Genomic DNA, 26,633 nt, shown 5'->3' with positions numbered 1-26,633 from the left:
TGAATGACTTTCCTAGAAAAATGGCACATAGATAAATAGAATATTTTCAGATTGCTAAGGAAAATTCACCCTAGAATGTTTCTGTGGATGGTCATCTGTTCTTTCTGATAAATCCCTGGTTCATTTTTCGGAAGGGAATTGTCTGTTGACAGACTGTTGTCCGAATTTGTTACCATTAGTACGTTCCTTTTGACAATTGTTGTCCAATTTTCCGACAACAAATATTGGATGACAGGCTCCGTGTCAGGTTTTCGGATGGTCAGTACACATATTCATCACACAAAAGTTGAAAGTACAAACACGCATGCTCGAAATCAATGCTCACCAAACACAAAATTAGCAGAAGGGGCCAAAAGGTTGGCACTCAAGAGCTGAATTTCCTCATAGTACGTCACGTCACTACGTTTGTGTTTGTCAAACGACAATTTGCGTACCGTTAGTATGCAAGACAAGATCCTGGCACGCACTCTTTTGACAAAAATCAGAAACTCCGCTGTCTAACAATCAGACCACGTTTGTACAAGGCTTTAGTTTACACAGGTATAACACACAAGCATATTATTACCACAGAAGCATACACCGATCAGCCATAACTTTATGAGCACCCATGTAATATTGGGCAGGTCCCCTTTTTGCAACCAGAAAAAGCCCTTTTGCCACCATAACAGCCCTGACCCATCAAGACATGTATACTGCTAAACCTCTGAAGGTATGATGTGGTATCTGGCACCAAGCTTCAGTAGCAGATGCGTTAAGTTCTGTAAATTGTGAGGGCCTCCATGGATCATACTTGTTTTTATAGCACATCCTGCAGATGCTTGATTGAATTGAGATCTGGATTATTTGGAGGCCAAGTCCACACCTTGAATTTGTAGTGTTCCTCAAACTCTTGAACCATTTTTGCAGTGTGACCGAGCACATTATCCTTTTAAAGGGGCCACTGCAACCAGGGATTACCACTCTCATGAAGAGGTGTACTTGGTCAGCAATAATGTTTAGGTACAGTAGGTGGTACATTTCAAAATTACATCCAAAACAAATGGTGGGACCAAGGCTTTCCAACAGAACATTGCCTAAAGCATCACACTGCCTCTGCTAGCTTGCCTTCTTGCCATGGTGCATCCTGGTGCCATCTCTTCCCCAAGTTAGTGATGCAAACGCCCATCCACATGATGTAAAAGAAAACGTGATTCACCACGCCGCCTTCTTCCATTACTACATGGTCTAGTTCTGATGCTTACATGCCCATTGGCAGTGGACATGGGTCACCATTGGCACTCTGACTAGTCGGTGACTATGCAGCCCCAAACACAATAAACTGCCATATTTTCTGCTTTCATCACATAAACTTCAGGGGCAGCATGTTTACTTGCTGCCTTAATATATTCCATCAACTTTCAGATGCAATTGTAACAAGATAATCAATGTTATTTATTTACCCTGTTAGTGGATATAAAGTTATTGCTGAACGGTGCAGTTTAGACTCAAGGGGTTAAAAAGGCTGATGTATTAAAGTAACTGTAAACCAATCACTGACATCCCATAAGCTTTAAGCTATAAGCGTTAAAATCATTTCAGAATCTGCTTTGATTTTTTTTAAACTGCACCATGTATTCAAATAATCCCCTGTATTCTTGCCATAATTGTCCTTGTTCTTCTTGTTATGGGGTGATAATGGTCTCTCGACTGTCTTTCATATTAACCTTATCACATGCACCTTTGAGGAGGATGCAAGCAGCCATAGCCACAAAGCCACAAAGATTGAGCTGCCCACTTTTATTACAATCAGTAAACCTGTCCAGAGGAATCATGTGCAGCCAAAGTTGGAGCAAGTGCATGTAGACAGTGGACAAAGAGAAGACACATTTCTTAAATGCCTTCTTTAGCTCTGTGTATACAGAGGAGCATGGGGGAGCTCATGTCCATAATGGGGGTGGTATTGATACAGCCCCAAATGATCCACGATTGCTCAAAAATGTATATGGTCCAGAAATATTTATACAGAATATATATGAATATTGCACCTGGGCCAGATGGCATCCACCCACATGTTCTAAAAGAATTGAGCTCTGTCATTTCAAAGCCATTGTTTCTAATTTTTAGAGACTCTTTAAGTACAACTGGATTGGTGTAAAGCCAATGTGGTGCCTACAGTATATTTAAAAATCAATCAAAGTCTTTACCAAGCAAGTACAGACCTGTTAGTTTAACTTCTATAGTTAGGGAGATACTGGAGAGACAACATAGATGAGTTTTTGCTAGAAAAATTTAATTTTAAGCAACACACAGCATGGATTCATGAAAGACAGAAGTCAAACAAATCTGATTTCTTTTTAAGCATAAATGTATTTTTAAGGTTAGCAACCTTAGAAAAAGGAGTGACTATGGATATAATGCACTTGAATTTAGTAAAAGCGCTTGACACAGATCCCCACATGTGGCTAATGTGTAAGGAAAAGTCTACAGGCTTAGAAAGATTAGTTTGTAAAAGAATAGAAAACTGGCTAAAAGACTGAACTCAGAGAGTAGAGGTTAATGATTCTTACTCTAAATGGTCTAGGGTTATCATTTGTGTACCCCAAAATTCAGTGTTTGGACCCTTACTTTTTAATATATGTATAAATAATATAAGGTCTGGGATTAAAAATTAATTTTCAGTCTTTGCAGATGACACCAAGCTATGCAGTGCAACTTACAAGCCAACCTCAATGCATGTTTTATTTGGGCAACTATGTGGCAAATACGTTTTAATGTTGATAAATGTAAAATGATGCACTTGGGGGCAAACAATATGTATACATCATACATACTGGGAGGGTACAACTGGGGTACCCAATGGTGGAGAAGGATATGGGTGTTCTGGTAGATCCAAAACGTAATAATAGCATGCAGTGCCTAGCTGCAGTTTCCAAAGCAAGCAAAATCCTGTCTTGTGTTAGGAGAGGTATAGACGAGAGAGAGAGAGAGAGAGAGAGAGAGAGAGAGAGAGAGAGAGCGAGAGAGAGAAGGAGAGATATAATTTTGCCCCTGTACAAATCATTGGTAAGACCTCATCCAGGGTATGCAGTTCAGTTTTGGGCACCAGTTCTCCAAAAGGATATCATGGAACTGGAGAAAATGCAGAGAAGGACAACCAAACTGATAAGTGGCATGGAGAAGCTCAGTTATGAGGAAAGATTAGAGGAACTGAATTTATTCACTCTTGAGAAGAGGAGATTAAGGGGGATATGATCAACATGTACACATACATAAGTGGTCCATATTGTGAACTTGGTATAGAGTTATTCACAGGTGACGAAGGGGCACTCTTTACGTCTAGAGGAAAAGAGATTTAACCTTCAAATATGAAAAATCTTCTTCACAGTAAGAGCTGTGAAAATGTGTAATAGACCCCCTCAGGAGCTGGTTCTAGCCAGGTCAGTAGATTATTTTAAAAATAGCCTTGATTCTTTCCTAAATGTACATAATATATCTGGGCACTAATATTTATAGATAAAATGATCAAGTGAATATCAGGTTGCTTCTGGGGGATCAGGAAGGTTTTTTTCCCCGCTGGATCAATTGGAAATTTTGCCTTCCCCTGTATCATTTTTAATTACTTGATTGTCTATATGGGAACTTTTTTTTCTCTGGGTTGAACTGGATGGACTTGTGCCTTTTTTGGACCAGAAAAACTATTTAACTATGTAACTATGTAATCTGTAAATCTGTAAATACACAAAGCTGTATTTCTACTCATGATGGGAATAACTCTAATAACATTGGATAAAGTGACAAGTGCTTTTGCGCTAAAATGGATCCTAAATGAGTGAATCCACCAAAAATATATAGTGCAGCAAAACCTAATTATGTTTACATGACATAAAACAGGAATATAAATAAATGGTGATTCTGCGCAACATATCACACTAATGGAATAGTGATATCACATAAGCAAGATAAATGTAAGAGCTGACAAATAATCAGCATATAGTATTAAATGCAAAGAGAATAGTGAGTCCAAATATAAATATATATATACTCAAATAGTGAATAGTGAGTCCAAAATATATAATAATTATAAGGCGAATGTGCAAAAATATATAAAGAATATTGTGCAAAAAAAACGGAATGGAAGTTCAATCCCAATAGTAAACACAAATCAGCTGTCAGGGCAGATATTCTGAATGCACTGGATGAAGGTGAGCACCAGCTCTATGGTGTGAGTGCACGGCCGTGCGATAGAAGATAAACCAGATCCCTGGCTGAGCTCCCGGGACTCTTACCTCTCAGCCCTCCTAAATGGGCATTGATGTACAGGTCACTCGCAGCCTTCTATGGGTGGTCCCTGATGTTGCCTCTCTTGATCTGATGGATCCTTCCTTAATTGGGACAGATGCTCCTCAAAACCAGATGGATGATGTGGGTTATAAGAGAGAGAGAGAGGGGACTCCCATAGTGAGGTAACGTTTGGTGCAGGTAAAATATGTTTATTGAGGAAAAACCTGCACTTACATTAAAAGAAAAATAAAAGTGCAACGAGGAAACAAACAAGCGGCGTTTGAATCGCCAGCTTACGTCACTCCGGGTGTACGTCCTCCAATTCCTACGCGTTACGACAGACGAATCCCCAGACGAAGACACGTGGTGTCGTAACGCGTAGGAATTGGAGGACGTACACCCGGAGTGACGTAAGCTGGCGATTCAAACGCCGCTTGTTTGTTTCCTCGTTGCACTTTTATTTTTCTTTTAATGTAAGTGCAGGTTTTTCCTCAATAAACATATTTTACCTGCACCAAACGTTACCTCACTATGGGAGTCCCCTCTCTCTCTCTCTTATAACCCACATCATCCATCTGGTTTTGAGGAGCATCTGTCCCAATTAAGGAAGGATCCATCAGATCAAGAGAGGAAACATCAGGGACCACCCATAGAAGGCTGCGAGTGACCTGTACATCAATGCCCATTTAGGAGGGCTGAGAGGTAAGAGTCCCGGGAGCTCAGCCAGGGATCTGGTTTATCTTCTATCGCACGGCCGTGCACTCACACCATAGAGCTAGTGCTCACCTTCATCCAGTGCATTCAGAATATCTGCCCTGACAGCTGATTTGTGTTTACTATTGGGATTGAACTTCCATTCCGGTTTTTTTGCACAATATTCTTTATATATTTTTGCACATTCGCCTTATGAGTATTATATATTTTGGACTCACTATTCACTATTTGAGTATATATATATTTATATTTGGACTCACTATTCTCTTTGCATTTAATACTATATGCTGATTATTTGTCAGCTCTTACATTTATCTTGCTTATGTGATATCACTATTCCATTAGTGTGATATGTTGCGCAGAATCACCATTTATTTATAACTCTAATAACATTGCAAAATCTAGCTACTCATTTACCTCTGTTGTCTTGAAACTACCTGATATTTGTCATATGTATAACCATAAAAGTGCAAAAATGAAAATCCTCCCATTATCCCTAAGTGGCTTTAGTTGCTAAAACAAATTTTTGACATGTTTGTGAATAAGCTGATGAATATTTAGGATACATATTTCATGACTGGTGACACTGTGGTGAAAAAATGTACTCAGTTTGAGGATCTTAGAGGAGTCCATAAAATCAAGGACTTTTTTGCTTGATTATATATCTATTACATCTATGTTAATGCAGTTATAACAATAAGCATACTCACAATGGAAGTACAATTCTTCATCTCCATCCTGACTTGCCTTGCTGTAGCCGCACTGCCTGTGGAAACAAAGAGATAGGTAATCATAATGATTTTGTGCCAGTTATATTTAATTTTGCAAAGGATTTGTAAACTGGTGTTTACAGTATGTTTCTATGTATAGACAATCCTTATTTTTCAAGAAACATTTAATTTAGTGTGTACCTAGGTCACTGGTGTTACAGAGTGTCATTGATCTAAAGAGAGAGCAGAGGAGAAACTGTTTGCTTTCAGATGCTCTCTTAAGCTGGTTACACACTATACACTTTTTACACAATTTTCTTGTACAACTTTCCTTTAGATTTACCAAAACCATATAATATGAATATAATATGAACACTTTCAAATAGTATGCAATCAGGCAGGCCCTTGCACTACGTAGTTGTAGGTAATACTAAAGGAAATTGAAGAACAAAATTTGTATAATGTGAATCTTTATTCTCTCATTCATACAGCCTTCCTGGGGCTGAAACAAGCTTTTGTTAGCGTTAGTGTGTGGCAGTGCCATTAATTTTGAATTGCACCCCAATACACTAAGGCCACGTACACACGATCGGTTAAACCGATGAGAACGGTCTGATGGACCGTTTTCATCGGTCCAAACCGATCATGTGTGGGCGCCATTGGTTATTTATCCATCGGTTAAAAAAAAGCCAACTTGTTTTAAATTTAACCGATGGATTCCTAACCGATCGTTAAAAAACATTTGTTAGTAGGCACAACCACGCATGCTCAGAATGAAGTCGACGCATGCTTGGAAGCATTGAACTTTGTTTTTTTCAGCACGTCATGTTTTACGTCACCGCGTTCTGACACGATCGTTTTTTTAACCGATGATGTGTAGGCACGACTGACCATCAGTCAGCTTCATCGGTTAACCAATCAGACAGTTCTTATCGGATTGACTGATCGGGTGTACGCGGCCTAAGGCATTGCAGCTCTGATGCACATGGGTTGCATCTTGCCACAATGCACAATAACACACAACCTTGGGAAGCTGCATCAGAAAAAAATGCTGCATTCATCTTTTGGTCTGTTCCTGTATGTGGGCAGCTCATTTAAAATGAATGTGCTGTCTTAATACAAAGCATGTTAAAGCATATGTGTTAATGCAATTTATAGGGATGAAGAAGCATAGATGGGCCTTACCAGTACAGAGATGTCATTATGCAAAATGGCTGTTCACTTAACTTAGTGATCCTGCCAAAGGCTTTTTTTTTTTGTTAATTTTCCTGCTCTTGATGGAGTAGTTAAAAATAAACATAGCTTTAACTTATTTACTTAGCTAAAATAACTTCCTCTACTCTTAGCACTGGTTCACAACAGAATGTGATGCAGGGAAGGTGCATTCTGTGCATTTTTTTCTGCTCCATGTTAAAAACACACTGCCTTTGCAATCTGTTACAGTTTAGGAAGTCTTACCTTCTCCATATCATGAGTCCCACCACCATGGATAGCAGAACGATGAATCCAGCCACAGACACTATCACTATGATGATGAGAGGGTTCTGTTCACTTGATGCCAGAGCCACTGCAATACACATGAGCAGAGTATGTCATTAAATAGGTAATGTTTCTATTCACTTCAAAAGAGACACTAACACACAGAGCTATATAATAAAACTTCACTTAAATCAATACTTTTATCCTTATAGGAAAACCTTGATGTTATTGGTCAGTGAGACTATCCATTGCATTCAATAATATATAGCAAGGTTCAGGTTTTCTTAATAATATACTTAAATTATACATGATGATTTTTTTTTTAACTTTACATTTTTATTATTTTTGACAAAATACATTCCAATATAGATGACTACGATTAATTGGTATTGCTTATCATATTGCATAGAAAATATAATAACAAAAATTGTGGAATGTATAGCCAGAAGTAATAATAACTTTAAAGTACAATAGCTGAAGTTTGATATTCTGCTACCGCCCACCCTAAGTGGGATCATACTGTAGGCGGGAGCTGGTCATTAAATACTCAAATTTTTAGGAATAAAAAGAAGAAGAGGGGTCTATAAGAAATTCAATATATTGGTGTATCATATATCTCTATTCTTTAAGTAATTGGAGGCTCTCGGGTTGTTTATCAAAACTTGACATTTTTATTTTGAAAATAGTGACAGAGAAATTTTTGAATGCTAACATCAATTCGTTTTGGGCCTGAGTGTTTAGTCTTATTATGACAAGTTAGGCCTCGTACAGACGACCGAACATGTCTGCTGAAACTGGTCCGCTGACCAGTTTCAGCAGACATGTTCGGTCTTGTGTACGGCCGACCGGACAGGTTTCCAGCGGACATTTGTCCACCCGACCGTTTTCGAGCGGACAAATGTTTCTTAGCATGCTAAGAAACATGTCCGCTGGAATCCTGTCCGTCGGACATGTTCGGTCATCTGTACAGACTCACCGTACATGTCCGAGCGGCCGCCATCCCTCGCATGCGTCGAATCACTTTGACGCATGCGTGGAAGCATTAACCTTCCAGCGGCGCGCACGTCGCCGCGTCATCGTCGTGGCGCGGACACGTCACCGCGCTGTCTGTCCGCGCGGATTTCTGTCTGATGGTGTGTACAACCATCAGACAGAAATCTCCGAGGGGACATGTCCGCTGAAAACGGTCCGGCGGACCGTTTTCAGCGGACTGTCCCCTCATCTGTACGAGGCCTTAGGAGCTTCTGTGGATTTCCACATGTTGGCAATGGAAAGTCTCGCTGCTATTAGGATATGTGATACTATTGTTCTATAGCAATGTGGGTATATATTTTAGATTTAATCCTAATAATGCTGTTGCCGGTGTCAGTTCTGTCAAATTACCTGTAAGGTCTACAATAAAGGAAGAATAAAGGAAGAAACTGAGTTCCAAAAAGGTTCTCGCATGACCAAAGAATATGGTATAGGTTTCACACCTCCAACAAATGGAAGAGATGGAAGGGAATATTTTGGACAATCTATAAGGTGTGAATTATCCCAATGTACTATACATGAGAATGCTTTACTAGTGATCAATAGGGCTTTATGCCATTGTTCCCGAGTAAAGGTTTTTGAAAAGTCATTTTCTCATTTTAACACGTTAGGATTTTTTTTTGTCTGGAGAGGAAGGGGAGAGAAGGTTGTAGAAAAGCCTAATTGCTCTTACTTTTTGAAATTTGTGGTGTGTGAAATATTGCCATATTTCTGTTGGGATATCAATTTTTTCAGAAAGGTTTATACTTTCTAGATATGCGCATTTGCTGAACTTCCCTTCCACTATGTTCTTGAAGTGTGCTGGTAGGCAATTATAAGTTTGGAAGCCTTGTTTGGTCCATTGTTTTGTTGATTGACGTATTTTACAGTAGTCTATTATTCTTGTGGGCAATGCTATTTTAGCGAACAAGTTTCCCTTTTTGGTTTTAGATAGAATATGTTTCCAAGCTATTAAAGTTTATTTAATAGAAAGGAAGTTTGGAACAATGTTTTGGGGTTATTACATGCTTTGCCATAGAAAGAGCAAATAGGCCATAGAAAGGGCAAATATGTACCTTTAGTAATTTCATTTTCGGTATTCAACCATAGTTTATCATTAGGAGAGGTAAACCAATATTTCATTTGGTCTAATAGATAAGTATATTGATAGTTTCTAATATCTGGCAGCCCCATTCCTCCTAGGTCTTTGTTGGCAGTTAGTATTGGTAACGGAACTCGAGATATGAGTCTTCCAATGGTGTCCCCCTTCTATCAGTATTGACAGCCGAATGAATGGTCCAAAAACTCCAAGAAGCAGAGAGGAATCCTGAATGCCAAACATTCCAATGACCAAGCTTCACCGCAGGGTAGAAGATAAAAAAACAAAAAAGGAGAGAGAGCCTCCACATAATGTAAATCCCAATATGATTTGGGTATTTATAAAATAGGCGAACAGGCAATGTTCGAGTCAGGGAAAGGGTTGTGGGGATGAGACCATTGTCCCCATCAACATGGGGACATCCTCCCCATGTTGAGGGCATGTGGCCTGGTACGGTTCAGGAGGGGGTGCTCTCTGTCCCCCCCTTTTCTGCGGCTGGCCAAGTTACGTGCTCGGATAAGGGGTCTGGTGTGGATTTTTGGGGGAACTCCACGCCATTTAAAAAAAAAATTGGGGTGGAGTTCCCCTTAAAATCCACACCAGACCTGAAGGATCTGGAGTGGATATTTGGGGGGAACCCCACTTTATTATTTTTTTTAATTGACAGCGGGGTTCCCCTTAATATCCATACCATTTTTTTTTATGAATGAATTCTCTCTGAATTGCCGGGAGCCGACAATTCATTATAGCTGCAAGTCAGTTTTAAATGACTTTTTTTCTTTCAGAAATGACACTTTGTGCAGAGACAGTACTAAGTACAGGAAAAATGCGCTATTTCACATACATACTTTACACCCCCCCCCTAGGTACGAAATTTAAAGGAATATTTCACTTTTATTGTTTCACTGTAAGCATTATTAAATTCACTGCTCCCGAAAAAAATGGCAGTTTTTAAAACTTTTTTTGCATTGATGCATGTCCCCTGGGACAGGACCCAGGTCCCCAAACACGTTTTAGGACAATAACTTGCATATTAGCCTTTAAAATTAGCACTTTAGATTTCAAACGTTCGAGTCACATAGACTTTAACGGGGTTCTAAAGTTCACACAAACATTTGGTGTGTTCGCACTTTCTGGTGCGAACCGAACAGGGGGGTGTTCGACTCATACCTAGTGAGGATGGGTACCTGTGAAAAACAGGTAACCGCTCCCCCTCAAACAAGCAGAGCTTCCCCTTTTTGGCGGAGATCTACTTTAGAGATGAAACTCATACTACTGACATATATCAGTCTTCAGACATATTTTAGGATTGATATAAATTATCAGTCTTAAATATTTAACCACTTCCCACCCAAGGTACGTCTATGGATGTCCTTGTCTTTGAGCGGGGATATCTGAATGATGTCTGCAGCTACAGGCATCATTCAGCTATTGTCTTTTAGAGCCGGTGATTCTGTGCGCCGTAACAATGATCAAATAGGCTGTTCCACCACTTGATCGTTCTTACAGGTGGAGAGGGGGGAGGTCCCCCCTCCCGCTGCCCTCCAGTGCTTCTACCGATATCCCGCTCCGATCGGTGAGTCGGAGAACAGATCTGCCGACCCTGGGTTCCTACCATAGAGATTTCCGGTGGACCAGATGGTCACCGGAGTCTCTATGATTGTTCGGAGGCCGGGCACGATGTTATGACATCACGCCCGGCCTCTGCATTCAGAAAAACTGCGCCGTCTCAGCTGGGAAGCCGTGATATTTCACTAATGAACATTTGGTGTGTTCACAGGTTCTGGTGCGAACCGAACAGGGGGGTGTTCGGCTCATCCCTAGTGAGGATGGGTACCTGTTAAAAACAGGTAACCGCTCCCCCTAAAACAAGCAGAGCTTCCCCTTTTCGGCGGAGATCTACTTTAGAGATGAAACTCATACTACTGACATATATCAGTCTTCAGACATATTTTAGGATTGATATAAATTATCAGTCTTAAATATTTAACCACTTCCCACCCAAGGTATGTCTATGAATGTCTTTGACTTTGAGCGGGGATATCTGAATGATGTCTGCAGCTACAGGCATCATTCAGATATTGTCTTTTAGAGCCGGTAATTCTGTGCGCCCTAACAATGATCAAATTGGCTGTTCCACCACTTGATCGTTCTTACAGGTGGAGAGGGGGAGGTCCCCCCTCCCGCTGTCCTCCAGTGCTTCTACCGACACCCCGCTCCGATCGGTGAGTGGGAGAACAGATCTGCCGACCCTGGGTTTCTACCATAGAGATTTCCGGTGGACCAGATGGTCACCGGAGTCTCTATGATCGTTCGGAGGCCGGGCACGATGTTATGACGTCACGCCCAGCCTCTGCATTCAGAAAAACTGTGCTGTCTCGGCTGGGAAGCCGTGATGTTTTTTTTTTGTTCAGGCTTCCCAGCCTAGAGGTAAGATGTGGGGTATTATTGACCCCATATTTCACTGTAAAGAGGACCTTTCATGCTTATTCCTATTACAAGGGATGTTTACATTCCTTGTAATAGGAATAAAAGTGATAAAACATTTTTTGTAAAGTGTCAAAGTAAAAAGTTTAAAATATAATTAACAATAAAGTGCACCTGTCCCTGGTAGCTCGCACGCAGCTCGCACCATATGAAAATGTTGTTCAGACCACACATGTGAGGTAACGACATGAACGTTAGAGCGAGAGCAATAATTCTAGTCCTAGACCTGCTCAGTAACTCAAAACATGTAAACAGTAAAACAAAATAAAGCGTCGCCCATGAGGATTTTTAAGTACCAAAGTTTGATGCCATTCCACAAGCGTGTGCAATTTTGAAGTGCTACATGTTAGGTATCTATTTACTCTGCGTAACTTCATCTTTCACATTATGCAAAAAAATTGGGCTAACTTTAATGTTTTTTTTTAAAGCATGAACACTTTTCCCAAAAAAAGTGTTTGAAAAATTGCTGCGCAAATATCGTGTGAGATAAAAAGTTGCAAGGACAGACATTGTATTTTCTAGGGTCTCTGCAAAAAAAAACATACATAATGTTTGGGGGTCCTATGTAATTTTAGAGCAAACAAATTTGGATTTTTACATGTAGGAGTGAAGTGCCAGAATTGGCCCAGATGGGAAGTGGTTAAAGGAAGAACCATCTTGATGGAAGTGGAAGAGTTTGGTAGAAGGGATTTCAGTTCAACAGGCGGATTACCACTGTCAATGGTACAATAGGTTACAGCTAATAAAGTGATTATTATTGGGGATAGGGTGACCCTTGGTCGTTGTCACATAGTAATTTAAATTGAGAAGAAAAACAATTATTTTTTTCAAATTCTTACACAGGGATACAATTTGAACCCATTCAATACATTCAGGGTTTAAATGAAACAGAACAAAATAGGATAGACAATAAAATAACACAACAGAATGGAATAGAATAGAGTAGAAAGGAATAGAATAGAATAAAACGAATAGAATTAAATAGAATGATTATAACCATCTTCTATAGGTTGAATATAGCAGCAAAGAATAGAATAAAAAAAACAATAGAATAGAATAGAAATTGTATAACCATTTTCCAAAATTCAAATAGAATTAATTATAATTTGAATAGAATAGAAAAATAGAATAGAATAGAATGAATATATCCATCCTCCTATTCTAATCTATTAATTTCCATTCTATTCAAATTCAAATTGATTCTATTTGAATTTTGGGAAACGGTTATATTTTTTGAATTCAAATTTATTTTATTATTTTCTTTTTAATTTTATTATAGTCTATTCTATTCTATTCTATTCTTTTTTTCTATGCTATTCTTTTCTTATGTTTTTAACTTCAAACTTATTCTATTTGAAATTCGAATTTCAGAAGTTGGTTATATTCTTGTTATTCTAGTCTATTTGTTTCTATTATATTGTAGTTTACCATTCTATTCTTTGTTTCTGTTATATTCTTTTATATTCTATTTTTGTTTTTCCATTCTATCCCTTTATTTTCTATTCTATTTCATTCTCTTTGGAAATTCGAAAACTCTTTGAATTAAAAAAGTATTCAAATTTGAAAAGTATTCGAAAAGGATACGAATTACGTCCAATTTTTTTTCCGTTAATTCGGATTCGTTTAAATTCTGTACTATTGTAATTATATACATCCAAATTTCTGAAAAACTAAAATCTGCCAGAATTTAAATTCGGAATGAAACGCACATGTCTACTTGCCCCTGGATCTTTTCTGAACACTGAGAAAATACTGTACATTTCTCACTATACTCAGTTATATTACCCCTCAGTTTTTTTTCTGGAACCCCAACAATTTTGATGTTGTCCTTATGCCATGAGTTTTTAATAATATCCATTTTATCAATGGCATCATTTGGCTTTTTTTTTTACCATAAGATAATGCATGATTTAGAGAAATTTTTTTTTTTCAAGTTTCCTATAAGCAGTGCATAAAAAAAAATAACTACTTCCTTCATTGTTTCTATCTGAGTTTTAAACAAAGTTACACTCTTGCACTGAATCACTATTTTATGAGAGTCACTCATCCCCTCATTAATCAATCCCGGTATGTCAGAATAAACTTGAGCTCTCAGCTTCTTGGGGGAAATAGCTTTAACGGTGTCTACATTATAAGCTGCCACCTTCACCTGCAATTGGGAAAACTGCTACAGCCTGGCCACTACCTCCTTCCCCTTCTCTTTCAGTTTTTTTTCACACACCTTAATGTAATAGCCTTATGCCACGTACACACGATTTTTTCATCAGATATCCGATGAAGCTGACTTTCATCAGTCTTGCCTACACACCATCAGTTAAAAATCCGATCCTGTCCAACGCGGTGACGTAAAACACAACGACGTGCAGAGGAAAATGGAGTTCAATGCTTCCGAGCATGTGTTGACTTGATTCTAAGCATGCATGGATTTTCGACCGATAGATTTCCCCACAGACGATCATTTTTTTCTGTTGTTTTTTTAACCATCAGATAATTTAAAAACAGGTTCTATTTTTTTCACCAATGGGAAAAAAAAACAATGGGGCCCACACACGATCGGTTCGTCAGACGAACCGATCGTGTGTACAGGGCATTACAGGTGTACACACCTCTTGCCTTTGCATTTTTTTTGGCCTCTCTTCTAGTAACCAAATATTACCCTTGGATGAGAGAGAGAAACAAAGTCCTAAGCAAAAGACACTAGCAACATCTTTAGGTCCTACAATTAAAGGTACACCTTCAATCCAAAGCTTTTAAAGGAAACATAGTCCTTATGTGTTTCACAGGAACAGTTTGTGACCACCTTGCTGTAGGTCATGCAGATAACACAGTAGTACAGTTTCACATGCAGTTTTAGGCCCCTTGCACCTGGAGCTTTCTAGGAGCAGTGCAGCACTCCCAGTATTTTGGCTGTGCCTGGGAGTGACAGGTTTAGCATCCAGTCTTGTTTAGGCAAACTGTCTAAGTCTCAGGGTCTGAATGCTGTACCAAACCTTTATGGCCTGTACACACGATCTGAATATCGTCAGTAAAATGTTGTCCGAGGAGGAATCGTACGATAATCAGATCATTAGTACAGGGCTTCCGAGAGCCGATCATGACAGTTCATCCGATTTTATTTTATCGGACATGCATGAAAATTTTCCTCGTACCATACCTAATCATATGATTTTCGTTTAGTTAGTAGAGTTGTCATCCGAAAATACAACACAAATACATTACAACACATGACGTCACTTCCGATTTATTTTCTGTCGTACGAGAATTTTCGTGACTTTAGTAACCTATTCAATTTCTACTTGCGACTAGTAGACGAAAAAAGTTGGACGATCTGTCATCGGATTTTCAAATATTGTGCTATGGGGCATAAGGCTTGAATGCACAGGGCCCTAATTGCTGGTACCAATTGGTATGGTGTTCAGTCCTGTCCAGCCAGAGCCTGCCATAGACTCTCCTTCCCAAGTGCATTAAAAAAGCCACAAGCAATACATTACTCCTAGATATCACTGCGTGCAAGGGGCCTTAGACAGTATAAAATAATCCAAAATAATAGCAGTACTGCAGCCTTGAAAGCCACAGTCTGAACATATGTGTCCCATCAGCCTCCTTCTATAAGAACACCACAAATTCAGCAAGGGCACAAAACAGTCTGAATATACCGCCACCAGCTTGGCCTTGGAAGGTTGGGAAGGAAACCAACATAAAGCAGGAGATCTAAAGCCACAACAACACAGGTCAAGCACAGGTCTAGACCAGGTGAGATGCACTGTGGGATAGACATGGGCGCCGTCAATAAATTTGTTTTTTTCCGTTCCGTTTCATATTAGCTGCTCATAATGTGCACAGGAAGGGATACAGCCCCAGGAGGAAGTCAGCACAGCACAGGGATGGTGGGAGCCCCTCATAATGAGCACAGCAAGGGGTACAGCCCCAGGAGGAAGTCAGCACAGCACAGGGATGGTGGGAGCCCCTCACAATGAGCACAACAGGGGCACAGCCCCAGAAAGAAATCAGCACAACACAGGGATGGTGGGAGCTCCTCATAATGAGTCGACAACTGCCATTGGATTGAATAAAAATGTTTGTCGAATGTTCTTTAACGTTTCTTAACAATTACAAACATTTGTTATGTTGAATAAGCAAATCCAGGAAGTCAGCACAGCACAGGGATGGTGGGAGCCCCTCATAATAAAGTTAACGAACATTCGACAAAAATTCGTATTCAATCCAATGGCAGTCGTCGACTCATTATGTTCATTATGAGGGGCTCCCACCATCCCTGTGCTATTCTGACTTCCTCCTGGGGCTGTGTTCCTGCTGTGCTCATTATGAGGGGCTCCCACCATCCCTGTGCTATTCTGACTTCCTCCTGGGGCTGTGTGCCTGCTGTGCTCATTATGAGGGGCTCCCACATCCCTGTGCTGTGCTGACTTCCTCCTGGGGCTGTACCCCTGCTGTGTTCATTATGAGAGGCTCCCACCATCCATGTGCTGTGCTGACTTCCTGGGTTTTTAACTTCATCATAACGAATAATCGTAATTATTATGACAACAATAAAACAATATTAATGAACATTCTTATTTTGTCTGATTCTGAATCTCCCATCAACTACCAGTACCAGTCTCCCACTCCCATATTAAAAAAGGTAATTTTCCTAACTCTCATTTAGCAGCAGAAGAAAACCTCTGATTGGTCAAGAAAACACCAGTCATGTTTCCGACCGTTGTAAGAAATTCGGATCCAAAATTCGTCAACAAAATCACATATTTCGTAAAATTCGGAAGCATAGCAATTCGTATTTCGGATGTTTCCGAATGTACAAATTTTCGGAAATTTGTACGAATTTTCAGAAATTTGTACGAATCTTCGGAAATTTGTACGAATTTTCGAAAATTTGTACGAATTTTTGGAAATTTGTACGAAACGACCCACTCATGTGTACTGTGGGAGCCAGGATGTGTGTTGTTACATCCACTCCCTATATCCTCTAGGTCACACCGTTCCCTAAATTGAATCATTGTCTGTATTTTCGAACATTTAGTCACAAAGGTGATAATAAACATCAAATATGTGGGAAATAATTGGGCTTTCTGTTGGACACAGTATACTGTAGAAATAACCACAACAAATAACTGTGTCAGGTAAATGTTTATCAGAAAGTTTAACATTGCCTTTTGTTGTGAAGTGTCTCTGTGACAACATGTGTACAGGCTATGGGGTGTTGCTTGGGGAGAACAGTGATGGGTTAAAATAAACGCAAATGTCAAATTTTTCTTTACATAAACATAAACATCACATGCTGGTAACCTGCCAGGTCCACTTTAATGAAATCCGTATTTCAAAATTACTCTGCTGAAATATTAAATGAAGCCTTTTGGCTTCCACAAGCTTTGACACAACCATATAAGATGGCATGAGAAAAAAATATTCCTGTTTATCACAAGGCCGTATTAAAATGATGACATCTGAATGCTTTTCTTATTCATTAATTTTCTGCCACCCAATGTTTGAATAAGAAGGCTCTAGGCAGCTACACTTTTTTTCCATAAAAATTTTATTGGATTCAATTCATTCTGAAAATGTCTCTTGAGCAGTAAACGGATGCAATTTAAGGCCCCGTTAAGCACAATCTGTAAAATTCATACCGAGCAAGCTATCATTCCAACCTTTCATTTATATCTGCGGTGTCTGTTTAAATGGAAATCATCCCTTTCTCAGCCAACAATATTTTTGACATGCATGCCTCTGCCGTACCTTTTTAACCAACTGTGGGTGAGCTATCTATATTGTGGCTTTAGAGCCCTTTAATGGAACAAAATGAGAGGTTTTCATACATACATACAATTTCTCAGCAGATAAAAACCACTTGCCCCAACTAATCGGTTTTCTTCCAAATTGATATAAAATCCATGCCCTAGTTAATCCTTAACCTCCCCCAGCAGCCTTAGTTCGGATTACAAACCTAGAGAAATCTTAAAATGTTGCCAATGGCTTTGCATTGTAATAAGCAGAAAAATTGAACCACTTTGCAAACATTTAATGTAATAATGCATCTACAGTATATAGGATTTTTTTTTTTTTTTAGGCCAGCTTAGTTTACAGCTTTGATAGCATCATTGTTTAACTTAACCAGTTTACAGTTTTGGTAGGATAATTTTTTAACTTGATAATCGATCTTGATAACTAGATTTTTTTTAACTTAAACCTATCTCCATGTTTTAAAGGTTGCCAAAATTGTCGCTCTTTTTTTGTTTATAGCGCAAAAAATAAAAACCACAGAGATGAATAAATACTTTCAAAAGAAAGCTCTATTTGTGGGGAAAAAAAGATGGAAATTTTGTTTGGGTGCAACGTCGCACGACCGCGCAATTGTTAGTTAAAGCGACGCAGTGCCGAATCGCAAAAAATGGCCCGATCATTGGGCAGCCAAATCTTCAGGGGCTGAAGTGGTTAATGAAGTATAGTTCCAAGCAGACAGGAGCAGGAGGACATTGCGAACAAACTATTACCTTCACTACTAGACGTGCCCACTATGTACACTATAAAAAAACTATATGTAGCCTTAGCTACATAAGTTTACAATGCTGCCTTTGGGAATGGGACAGGAAGTTCCTGTTCTGTTATTGGAAACCAAATCATGTCAGCCTGAGTGATGCTCAGCCATTCACACTGAGCTTTGTATTCTATGAATGAATACAAAGCTTTCTTAGGTTGGCTGAGGTGAAGAGGCTTGCAGATGATGTCATGATCTCTGACGCATCCAGTCATAAGAAGCTTTGTATTCATTCGTAATATGCAATACGAAAAGGTAAGTGAGCCAACAATGCACTAGCTTAAAGGCACTTATTTAGAAAATAAAAAACGAACCTTTACAACCCCTTTGGTCCAAGTAGTAGCCTAAGTTAGTTCTAATGGGTTTTTAAGGAGCATATCCCAACATTTAGAAAAATGGGTAACTTAGTCACCCTAATCCAATTGCCATGGTGTTATGTAATACATCAAGACAGATAGTGATTATCCATGAACATGATGTGAGAGGTGTAAATACGTGAAATTCCCATATTCGGTTTCCATGATTTTCCTCACATAAAAATGCTCTCTCCTAAAACATATTGGAACTTAGAACCGAGAAAGCCACTTGGATGAGTGATGAAACATTCTCAGGAAAAAGAACAGTACAGCTAAATATGACCAACTACTAGCAGCTTTATAAATATTGTTTATTTGGTTACATGTGATTCCTCAATGCAGTGTATAAACTGCAATACTAACAATGTTTAAACTATTTGATGTACACAATGTTTTCTGAGATGTGTTTAATGCACAGCCCCTTGAGAGTGAACACTGTGGAACATTACTGGGATTGGTGTAATGCCTGCAAACATTTTGTATAAATACATCAGGGAGACATGACAGCTTTCATGTTTCATGATGTAAAGAAAATATGTACTCCCGAATGAGGTAGAGATACACAGTCTATTTTTTTTTTAAAGATCTCCATGGGTTTAAATGTAAGATGGAATATTAGACTTTTGATTTTATCTGATATAGTTGAAAATATTCCTTGTGCCCCGGTTGTCTTTTCTAATAACCTAGGAGAATCCAGTGAGGTTAACCTGAGCATTCCTGTGGTAGGTGGTAGGAAGTTGCAAGGAAGATACTAGGAATTTACAGGGAAGGGTAGAAAGGAAAAGAGATGTGCCAAGACTCGTGCACAAAGGCTTCGATTGACACAGTTATCCGCATGTCCAACATATTCTTTCTGTGCATGTGAAGCATAGATTGTTCACTTTGCAAAGTGAATGTTCACCAAGCTTAGTAAATAATGTTCCTTTTAGCCATGCAATCATGAGCCAGTAAAAATTCTGTTCTATACATTTTTCTTGCACAGGACTAAGCAGTCACTAGCATTTACTGAAATGCTGAAATATTATTCCAGTAGGGGAAGGGACTGACTTTAAAACCCTTTCATAAAAGTCAGTCCCTTTAAAGCAGAGCTAAAGGCAAATGTTTTTATTTTATTTTGGACAGAGTAAGGGAGGGTTATAACCCCTGTCATTTTTTTCATTGCCACCTGTGTCCCATAGAGGAGATTCCCCTTCATTTCCTGTCCCATATCTAAAACAGGAAGGGAGAAGAAACACATCCAAAGTTCCCGGGTGTCACCAGGGTCATTAGGGACAACCCAAAATGTTCTATTACTTTCACTTTCAATGAAAATGGTAAACAGGACAGATAGACAGGCTAAATCTCACTAATCGGGGCACAGACAGTAATAAAACCCACACAGATGTTCTAATTCCTCTCCAGTCTATCCAAAGCTAAAAAAAAAATTGTGTCTTTGGTTACACTTTAAGGCAATCACCCTAAATTCCTTTACTGCCTCTTATGCCAACCAAGGAAATTTTAATCCGAGAAGCCCTATTTTTTGCTTTGTAAAAAAGCAACGATTTTTTATATTTTTTTTTGCTACCTCGAGGACATGCAAAAAAAGGCAAAATACATTTACAAGTGGTGAGCCATGCTCCAATATCACATTTTCTTCACTTGTCCTAGCATACAGTAAGTGGAATTTTTATTAAGCTGTGCTGTGCTGTAAGCGCAGACGTTTTACTGTCTTTCGTTAAACTGTACATTCAGATTATAATACATTTAGCAAGAGTAATAATTATTTCAATTTATTTGGTGTTACTTGCCACAATATATCAAAGGTAAATTATAAGCAGTATGTGAAAAAGTTATAGAATTACTTTCTATTGTTATGGAAAATAGAAGTGTGGAATCTGAAAAAACAAACATTTATACTCATGCAGATTGCTGCAACACTGATCCGAGCTGCAGCAAAGACCGATGATAGCTCAGTTCTAGAGTCTGCTCTGAGCACTGAGTGATGACTGTGAGTCACTTTCTGCTCTGACCCTCCAGCGTACACTGGAGCGCTGGGCTGTGGAGGGTGGGAGCAGCTGGCTCAGGCTCTCAGTGGCTCTCTGAGAGGCTAAGCCAGGCGTCGGTTCAGGCTTCTGGGTGGATCTTGACTTTTTAACTTCCAGTCTGGACCATCAGAGTGAGGTCAGCAGAGAGTGGACTTTAGTTCACTGTTGGCTGATTCTGGGTCACTGGTGTAGAGAACTAAGTGCACTCTAGTGATCCATGGGAGAAGTATGGCTAAAAAAAAAGCTTTGGCCATACTTCTCCTTTAAAATTATTTGATTGAGGGTAGCAATCTTATTGCCTACTTATTAACATTTAGATTGTCACAAGAAAATTATTGCATTATTACATTATTACACCACTATTCTGCAATGAGGCACTGAAAAAAAAATATACCGTATTTATCGGCGTATAACACACACTTTTTTTCCCTTGAAATCAGGGGGAAAACGTGGGTGCGTGTTATACGCTGAATGGCTGCCTTGGAGGGGAAGGATGGAAAGTGCGTGGCCGAAATTTACAGAGCCGAATCTCCTGTGTACTCAGCTCCGCTCACAGTCACGCCCAGTCATGCATTCTAGCATTTACTTCCCGCCATTGGACCGGTGTTATGTCCATCATAGGAGCTGGACCAAAGGGTGGGACCGCAAGACGAGCCGAGTACACAGGACATCTGGCTCTGTCTATCTCAGCAGCAATCGTTCACTCCTCGGCAAGGGAAAGGCTGCAGATGAACGCTGATCATGCTGCAATGATGGGCAAGGCTGCAGATGGACACTGATAAGGCTTCATTGATGGGCATTTAAAATGTACATTTTTTTTCCTTAAACTTCCCTCCTAAAATTGGGGTGCGTGTTATACGCCCGTGCTTGTTATGCGCCGATAAATACGGTAATTCCTTACGTTTTGTACCTAAACTGACCCCTTCAATTTCAAATGTGCACAGTAAGGCATATTTATAAAGCAGTAAATGTGACATTCAAAAATACTTATTGCTAATGACTCCTCCTCGTGCATTTGTTTCAAATTATAGGGATTTATTAAAATGCAGCAAATGTTTGGTGAATGTCCCATTGACTGCTTTAGTCTAAATAAAAAAAAAAACTCTCGTATTGTTCTATGTTGCATATATGTATATGATTACTATTTTTTTTTTGACAGCCGCAGTTTGAAATCACCCATGTTGTATTATTATTTTTATTTTTTTCCAGGAGATGGCCCAGACAGAGAAAACAGAAATTAGAGATAGTCAGGGAACTAGTATCATTAGAAGAAAGTGAGAAAAAGCAGCCCCACAATATCCATCAACACTCTACTCTAGAGGAGCTGCCAATCATCATCTAAGAAGAAATGTTCAGTGGAAGTGACACTGATAAACTACTTTTGAAACCCATGTTCACCATCAATAAAACTTATTTTATATTTATTAATTATTATTACTAGTCAACCAACATTAGAATTCTTCTATAGCCTATGGGCCGAGCATTTGACCGTAAATGTCCGCTCGTGGCAATCGTATGTTTTTAGCTGCTTTGTCGAATCTTCATGTCTCTATAATGTTGAATCTTTTCTCTCGAAAAATCTTGGACTAATAGAGTTAGGTTAGGCACATTCAACCGCAAGTTCGATAGAAATAGATTGCCATTGTCACCGTCATGTCAAATCTTCTATCTATATCAAACTATTGTCGCAACGAAACAAAAATAAAGCATTTTTTTATTTCCGATCTTTTGGATTTCGTATTCTGCGCGTTTGTTATCGTTTGTTTAAACGAATGCGAAAGTTGGACGAAAATGCATTCAGACTAAAACGAATACACATTTCTAATGACCAGTAAGGCCTGAAAGAGGGATGTAACAAGACATAAAACAATTGTCACTGGTGGTAGTTTCATTGATGGGAGAGGTGAAGGTAAACATGTAAAAGCAAATTCCTGTTCATTTTGAATATCTAATCATGTGCAGATAAAATACCTGTAAATTAACAGAAATCACATCATTGGATATTCACACAATTTATTTATACATATTCATAGTTAACCGCTCGCCACACGACAATATACATTGGCAGAATGGCAGAATGACGTATATATACGTCCCCTCTAAGAAGCAGCATTGTGGACGCGCCGCAAGCTCCATGACTCCGACTGCAGGTGCATAACAGCGATCATGTCGCGATGAGGAAGAACGGGGAAATGCTAATGTAAACAAGCATTTCCCCAGTCTTCCTAGTGACAGGACAGTGATCACAGCTTCCTGTAATCAGAGCGGTAATCACTGTTGTGTCACACACAGGCCATCCCGCCTACAGTTAGAATCACTCCCTAGGGCACACTTAACCCATTCAGCCCCACCTAGTGGTTAACCCCTTCCCTGCCAGTGTCATTTTCACAGTAATCAGTGCAATGATCCCAAAAATGTGTCAAAAATGTCCGATGTGTCCTCCATAAGGTGGCAGTGACAATAAAAATCACAGATTGTCGTCATTACTAGTAAAAAATTTTTTTAATAAAAATGCCATAATTCTATCCCCAATTTGTAGATGCTACAACCTTTGCGCAAACCAATCAGTATACGCTTATTGCGATTTTTTTTTCAAAAATATGTAGAAGAATGCGTATCGGCCTAAACTGAGGAAACATTTTTTTTTATATATATATTTTTGGGGGATATTTATTATAGTAAAAAGTAAAAAATATTTTTTCAAAATTGTCACTTTCTGTTTGTTTATAGCACGAAAAATAAAAACCGCAGAGTCCAAAAGAAAGCTCTATTTGTGGGGAAAAAAAGGAGAAAAGGAGCCACATCGCACAACTGCGCAATTGTCAGTTTTAATTGTTACTGTACCAGTTTACCAGCAGAATTAAAAATAAAGGTAAAAAAAAACAATTTCTAGGATAGCGTTGCCAGAGTGGAGTATAATGTAAAGTCCCACATCATAGTACTTGGCAGGTTTGTGTGGTATAACAGTAGTTGTACTCTGATAGTGAAGAATTGATTTTGGCACACAAAAATTGCATCCTTCAGCTGTAATGTATAAGTCTCAAGATATATTTATATTTTCATGTCAGTGAATTCCTTCAAAAACAGATGCATGGCTGAATACAATTAACATTCATTCCAAAAAAAAAGACAAGCAGGACTCTACAATTAAACATTTTAAGGTTTTATTTTATTTCTAGGATTACAAATTCTTTAATTTTACTAGTGCACTAAATTATAATCCTGTCATGATGGAATTTCAATAACCAGAGCTATGTTGGCACATTTGTAGCTGATTAATAATTAAGCAAAAGAGGTATTGCTTTTATAATAGGATAAACTGAGTAGCCGAAAAATACTATGGAGAAACACACATACATTTAATCTGTTGCGGATGAAACAGGTGGTGTTGAATCATAGGTCAAACATGCCATCAATATAGTGAAAATTGCATGAGAAATTTATGTAAATTTATGGAGATTTGGCTTCCCAATGAACAACATTGCTATATACACAAGATGGTATAAAAACACTTGTTACATTCATGCATAGAAATCAGTCTACTGTGTTATGCTTCACTGATGTCCATTCTACTGAACACAAATGAACCTCGTGCCACATCTCCTTGGCCATCAAATAACTGCTAGCTATTAACTGCAGACCTGATACCTCTGGCTAGTTAAACCAAAAAGTTAGATGTTTTAAAAAATATTATAGTCAATAACATCTAAGGCTTTATGCAATTGTAACAAAACATCTAAGTCATACATAAAATGTGCTAAAAAAAATTATAAATGTTGTTTAACATTATAACATATACTGAATATGTTTGCTAAAGGATTGATTTCCATCAACAATTCCAAATTTTAAAGATTCCCCCGAAAAGTTTTTTTTGTTATTGGTACTAACATAAGTTTTTTATAATATATAATAATAAAATATTCTATTTTATTCCATGTACTGTATATAAGACATGTGCAAAAAGGAAAAAAGTAATTTGGATATGTTCGTTATGTTACTAATTTTGTTTCGTAATTCGTTTAGTATAGTTTCGGAATTCATTTATTTTCATTTAGTTTTCCTTAAAGAGGAGGTCCGCCCACCCTGCAAAAAAATAAAAAATTAAAAGCCAGCTGCTACACATACTGCAGATGCTGACTTTTAATAATAGGACACTTACTCTGTCCTGGAACCCAGCGATGTCAGCACCACAGCTGATGTTTCCATCAGCTGTTGGGTGCTGCCGTCGCCATTGCCATTAAAGGAACCCGGTAGTGAAGCATTATGGCTCCACGCCGGGTCCCTACTGCGCATGCACGAGGCACTGCTGCACTCTCCTACTGGCCCAGCGGTGGGGAAAGGAGGGAGCTGCTGATGTAATGTCTAAGACAGGTAGCCTCTCTCCCTGAAAGGTGCCAAATGTGGCACTGGAGGGGGGGAGGAGACAAATAAGCGGAAGTTCAGCTTCTGCCAAAAAATGTGAAGAATAGCTGGTTGTTAACCAGCAGGCTGCCGCGTCCTTAACAACCGATAACTTCCCCACTGACATGTAAACAAAATACTGCCAGCAATATAAAAAAAAAAACTCTTAAATGTTAAAAAAAAAAAGTGTGGGGGTCCCCCCAAATACCAGATCCCTCTCACTTTGTGAATGAGTATGGGGTAAATTGCACCCTACTCATTCACCAAAAAAATTCAAAAATAAATAAGAACAGTAGACTTTTTTTGACAAGTCCTTTATTAAAAAAACAAAACACTGTTCCCCAAAGTAGATCCATCGTCAATCACAATGCCCGCCGCACCGCTGGACTAAAAAAAAAAAACCTCCGCCCGCAACGAAGGCTGACCGTCTAATGCCTACTCTGCCGGTTGGCAGCCCTTATATAGGTAATGGGTGGAGCCACCTAGTGACATCACTCGGTGACCCGCCCCCTTGTGACAGGCCATTGTGCAAAATTTGTAGCTTTGTTGATCAGTTTTTGCAGCCATTGGTGAAGAAAACGCCTGCTTTTTTGGGAGATTCTATGCAAATTATTAATGAGGTCTCCCAATGGGAGGTCGAGGATGATACCCTTTTGGTGACAGCAGGTGTCGCATCGCTTTATACCATCATACCGCACGAGTTAGGGTACCATGCTGCCAAATTTTTCCTAAAGCAGGGGTCAGAAGTATTAGATGCTACCATAGAGTTCGTAATGAAATTACTCACATTTGCCATGGAACATAACTACTTTTTTTATGGGGGAGATTTTTATTTACAAAATACCGGGTTAGATACGGGGGCCAAATATGCTCCCAGCTTAGCGGGACTTTTTATGGCCCTCTGGGAAAATTACGTATTATTTCCCATGAAAGAGCCACGCCTCCTTCTTTGGAGACGTTACATTGACGACAACGTTTTTTTTGTGGAGTGGGGATGAGGAGTCTCTTCATCAGTTCATGAGTGTTATCAATAACAACTTATGGGGAATTCGATTCACTTATGAACACAGTAGGACTTCCATCAATTTTCTGGATTTAGTTATTTTTAAAGAAAATGGACGTCTGTGCACTAAAACGTACTTTAAAAGCACAGATAGGAATGGCTATATTCCTTCAAGTAGTAACCATCACCCGAATTGGCTGAAAGCCATCCCAAAAGGGCAATTTAGGCGCATGAAGAATAATTGCACATTTCCGGAGGACTTCCAGAATCAGGCCAAAATTTTGAGCGAACGTTTTATTAAAAAGGCATATGACACCAATACCTTAGATGAAGATCTAAGGACTGTTTCAGTATTAGATAGACAGGATTTGCTGGTCCCCTAAGGATGTTTCTGATAGCCATAACCAATATGAGTGGTCCTTTATCACAACCTTCTCATCGCAGTATTGGTGGATAAATAGGATTTTTAAGAAACACTGGCAGGTCCTTAAATGTGACAAAATCCTGGCACCTATTTTACCTGACCAACCTAAAATCCT

General features: G+C 39.0%; 1 protein-coding gene across 1 annotated transcript in view; it reads right to left on the bottom strand.

The window, feature by feature from the left end:
* Positions 1–26,633, bottom strand: part of LOC120926916 (ephrin type-A receptor 7-like) — a 456,597-nt gene that overhangs the window by 134,358 nt on the left and 295,606 nt on the right. The window contains exons 5-6 of the mRNA XM_040337215.1: positions 7,143–7,251; positions 5,685–5,740 (exon numbers count right to left, since the gene is read on the bottom strand). Coding sequence (XP_040193149.1) covers positions 5,685–5,740; positions 7,143–7,251 — 165 coding nt within the window. The remainder of the gene's footprint in view (positions 1–5,684; positions 5,741–7,142; positions 7,252–26,633) is intronic.

This window comes from Rana temporaria, chromosome 2 (assembly GCF_905171775.1).
Source record: "Rana temporaria chromosome 2, aRanTem1.1, whole genome shotgun sequence".
NCBI classification, from domain to species: domain Eukaryota; kingdom Metazoa; phylum Chordata; class Amphibia; order Anura; family Ranidae; genus Rana; species Rana temporaria.
This window is presented reverse-complemented; position numbering and strand designations above follow the sequence as displayed.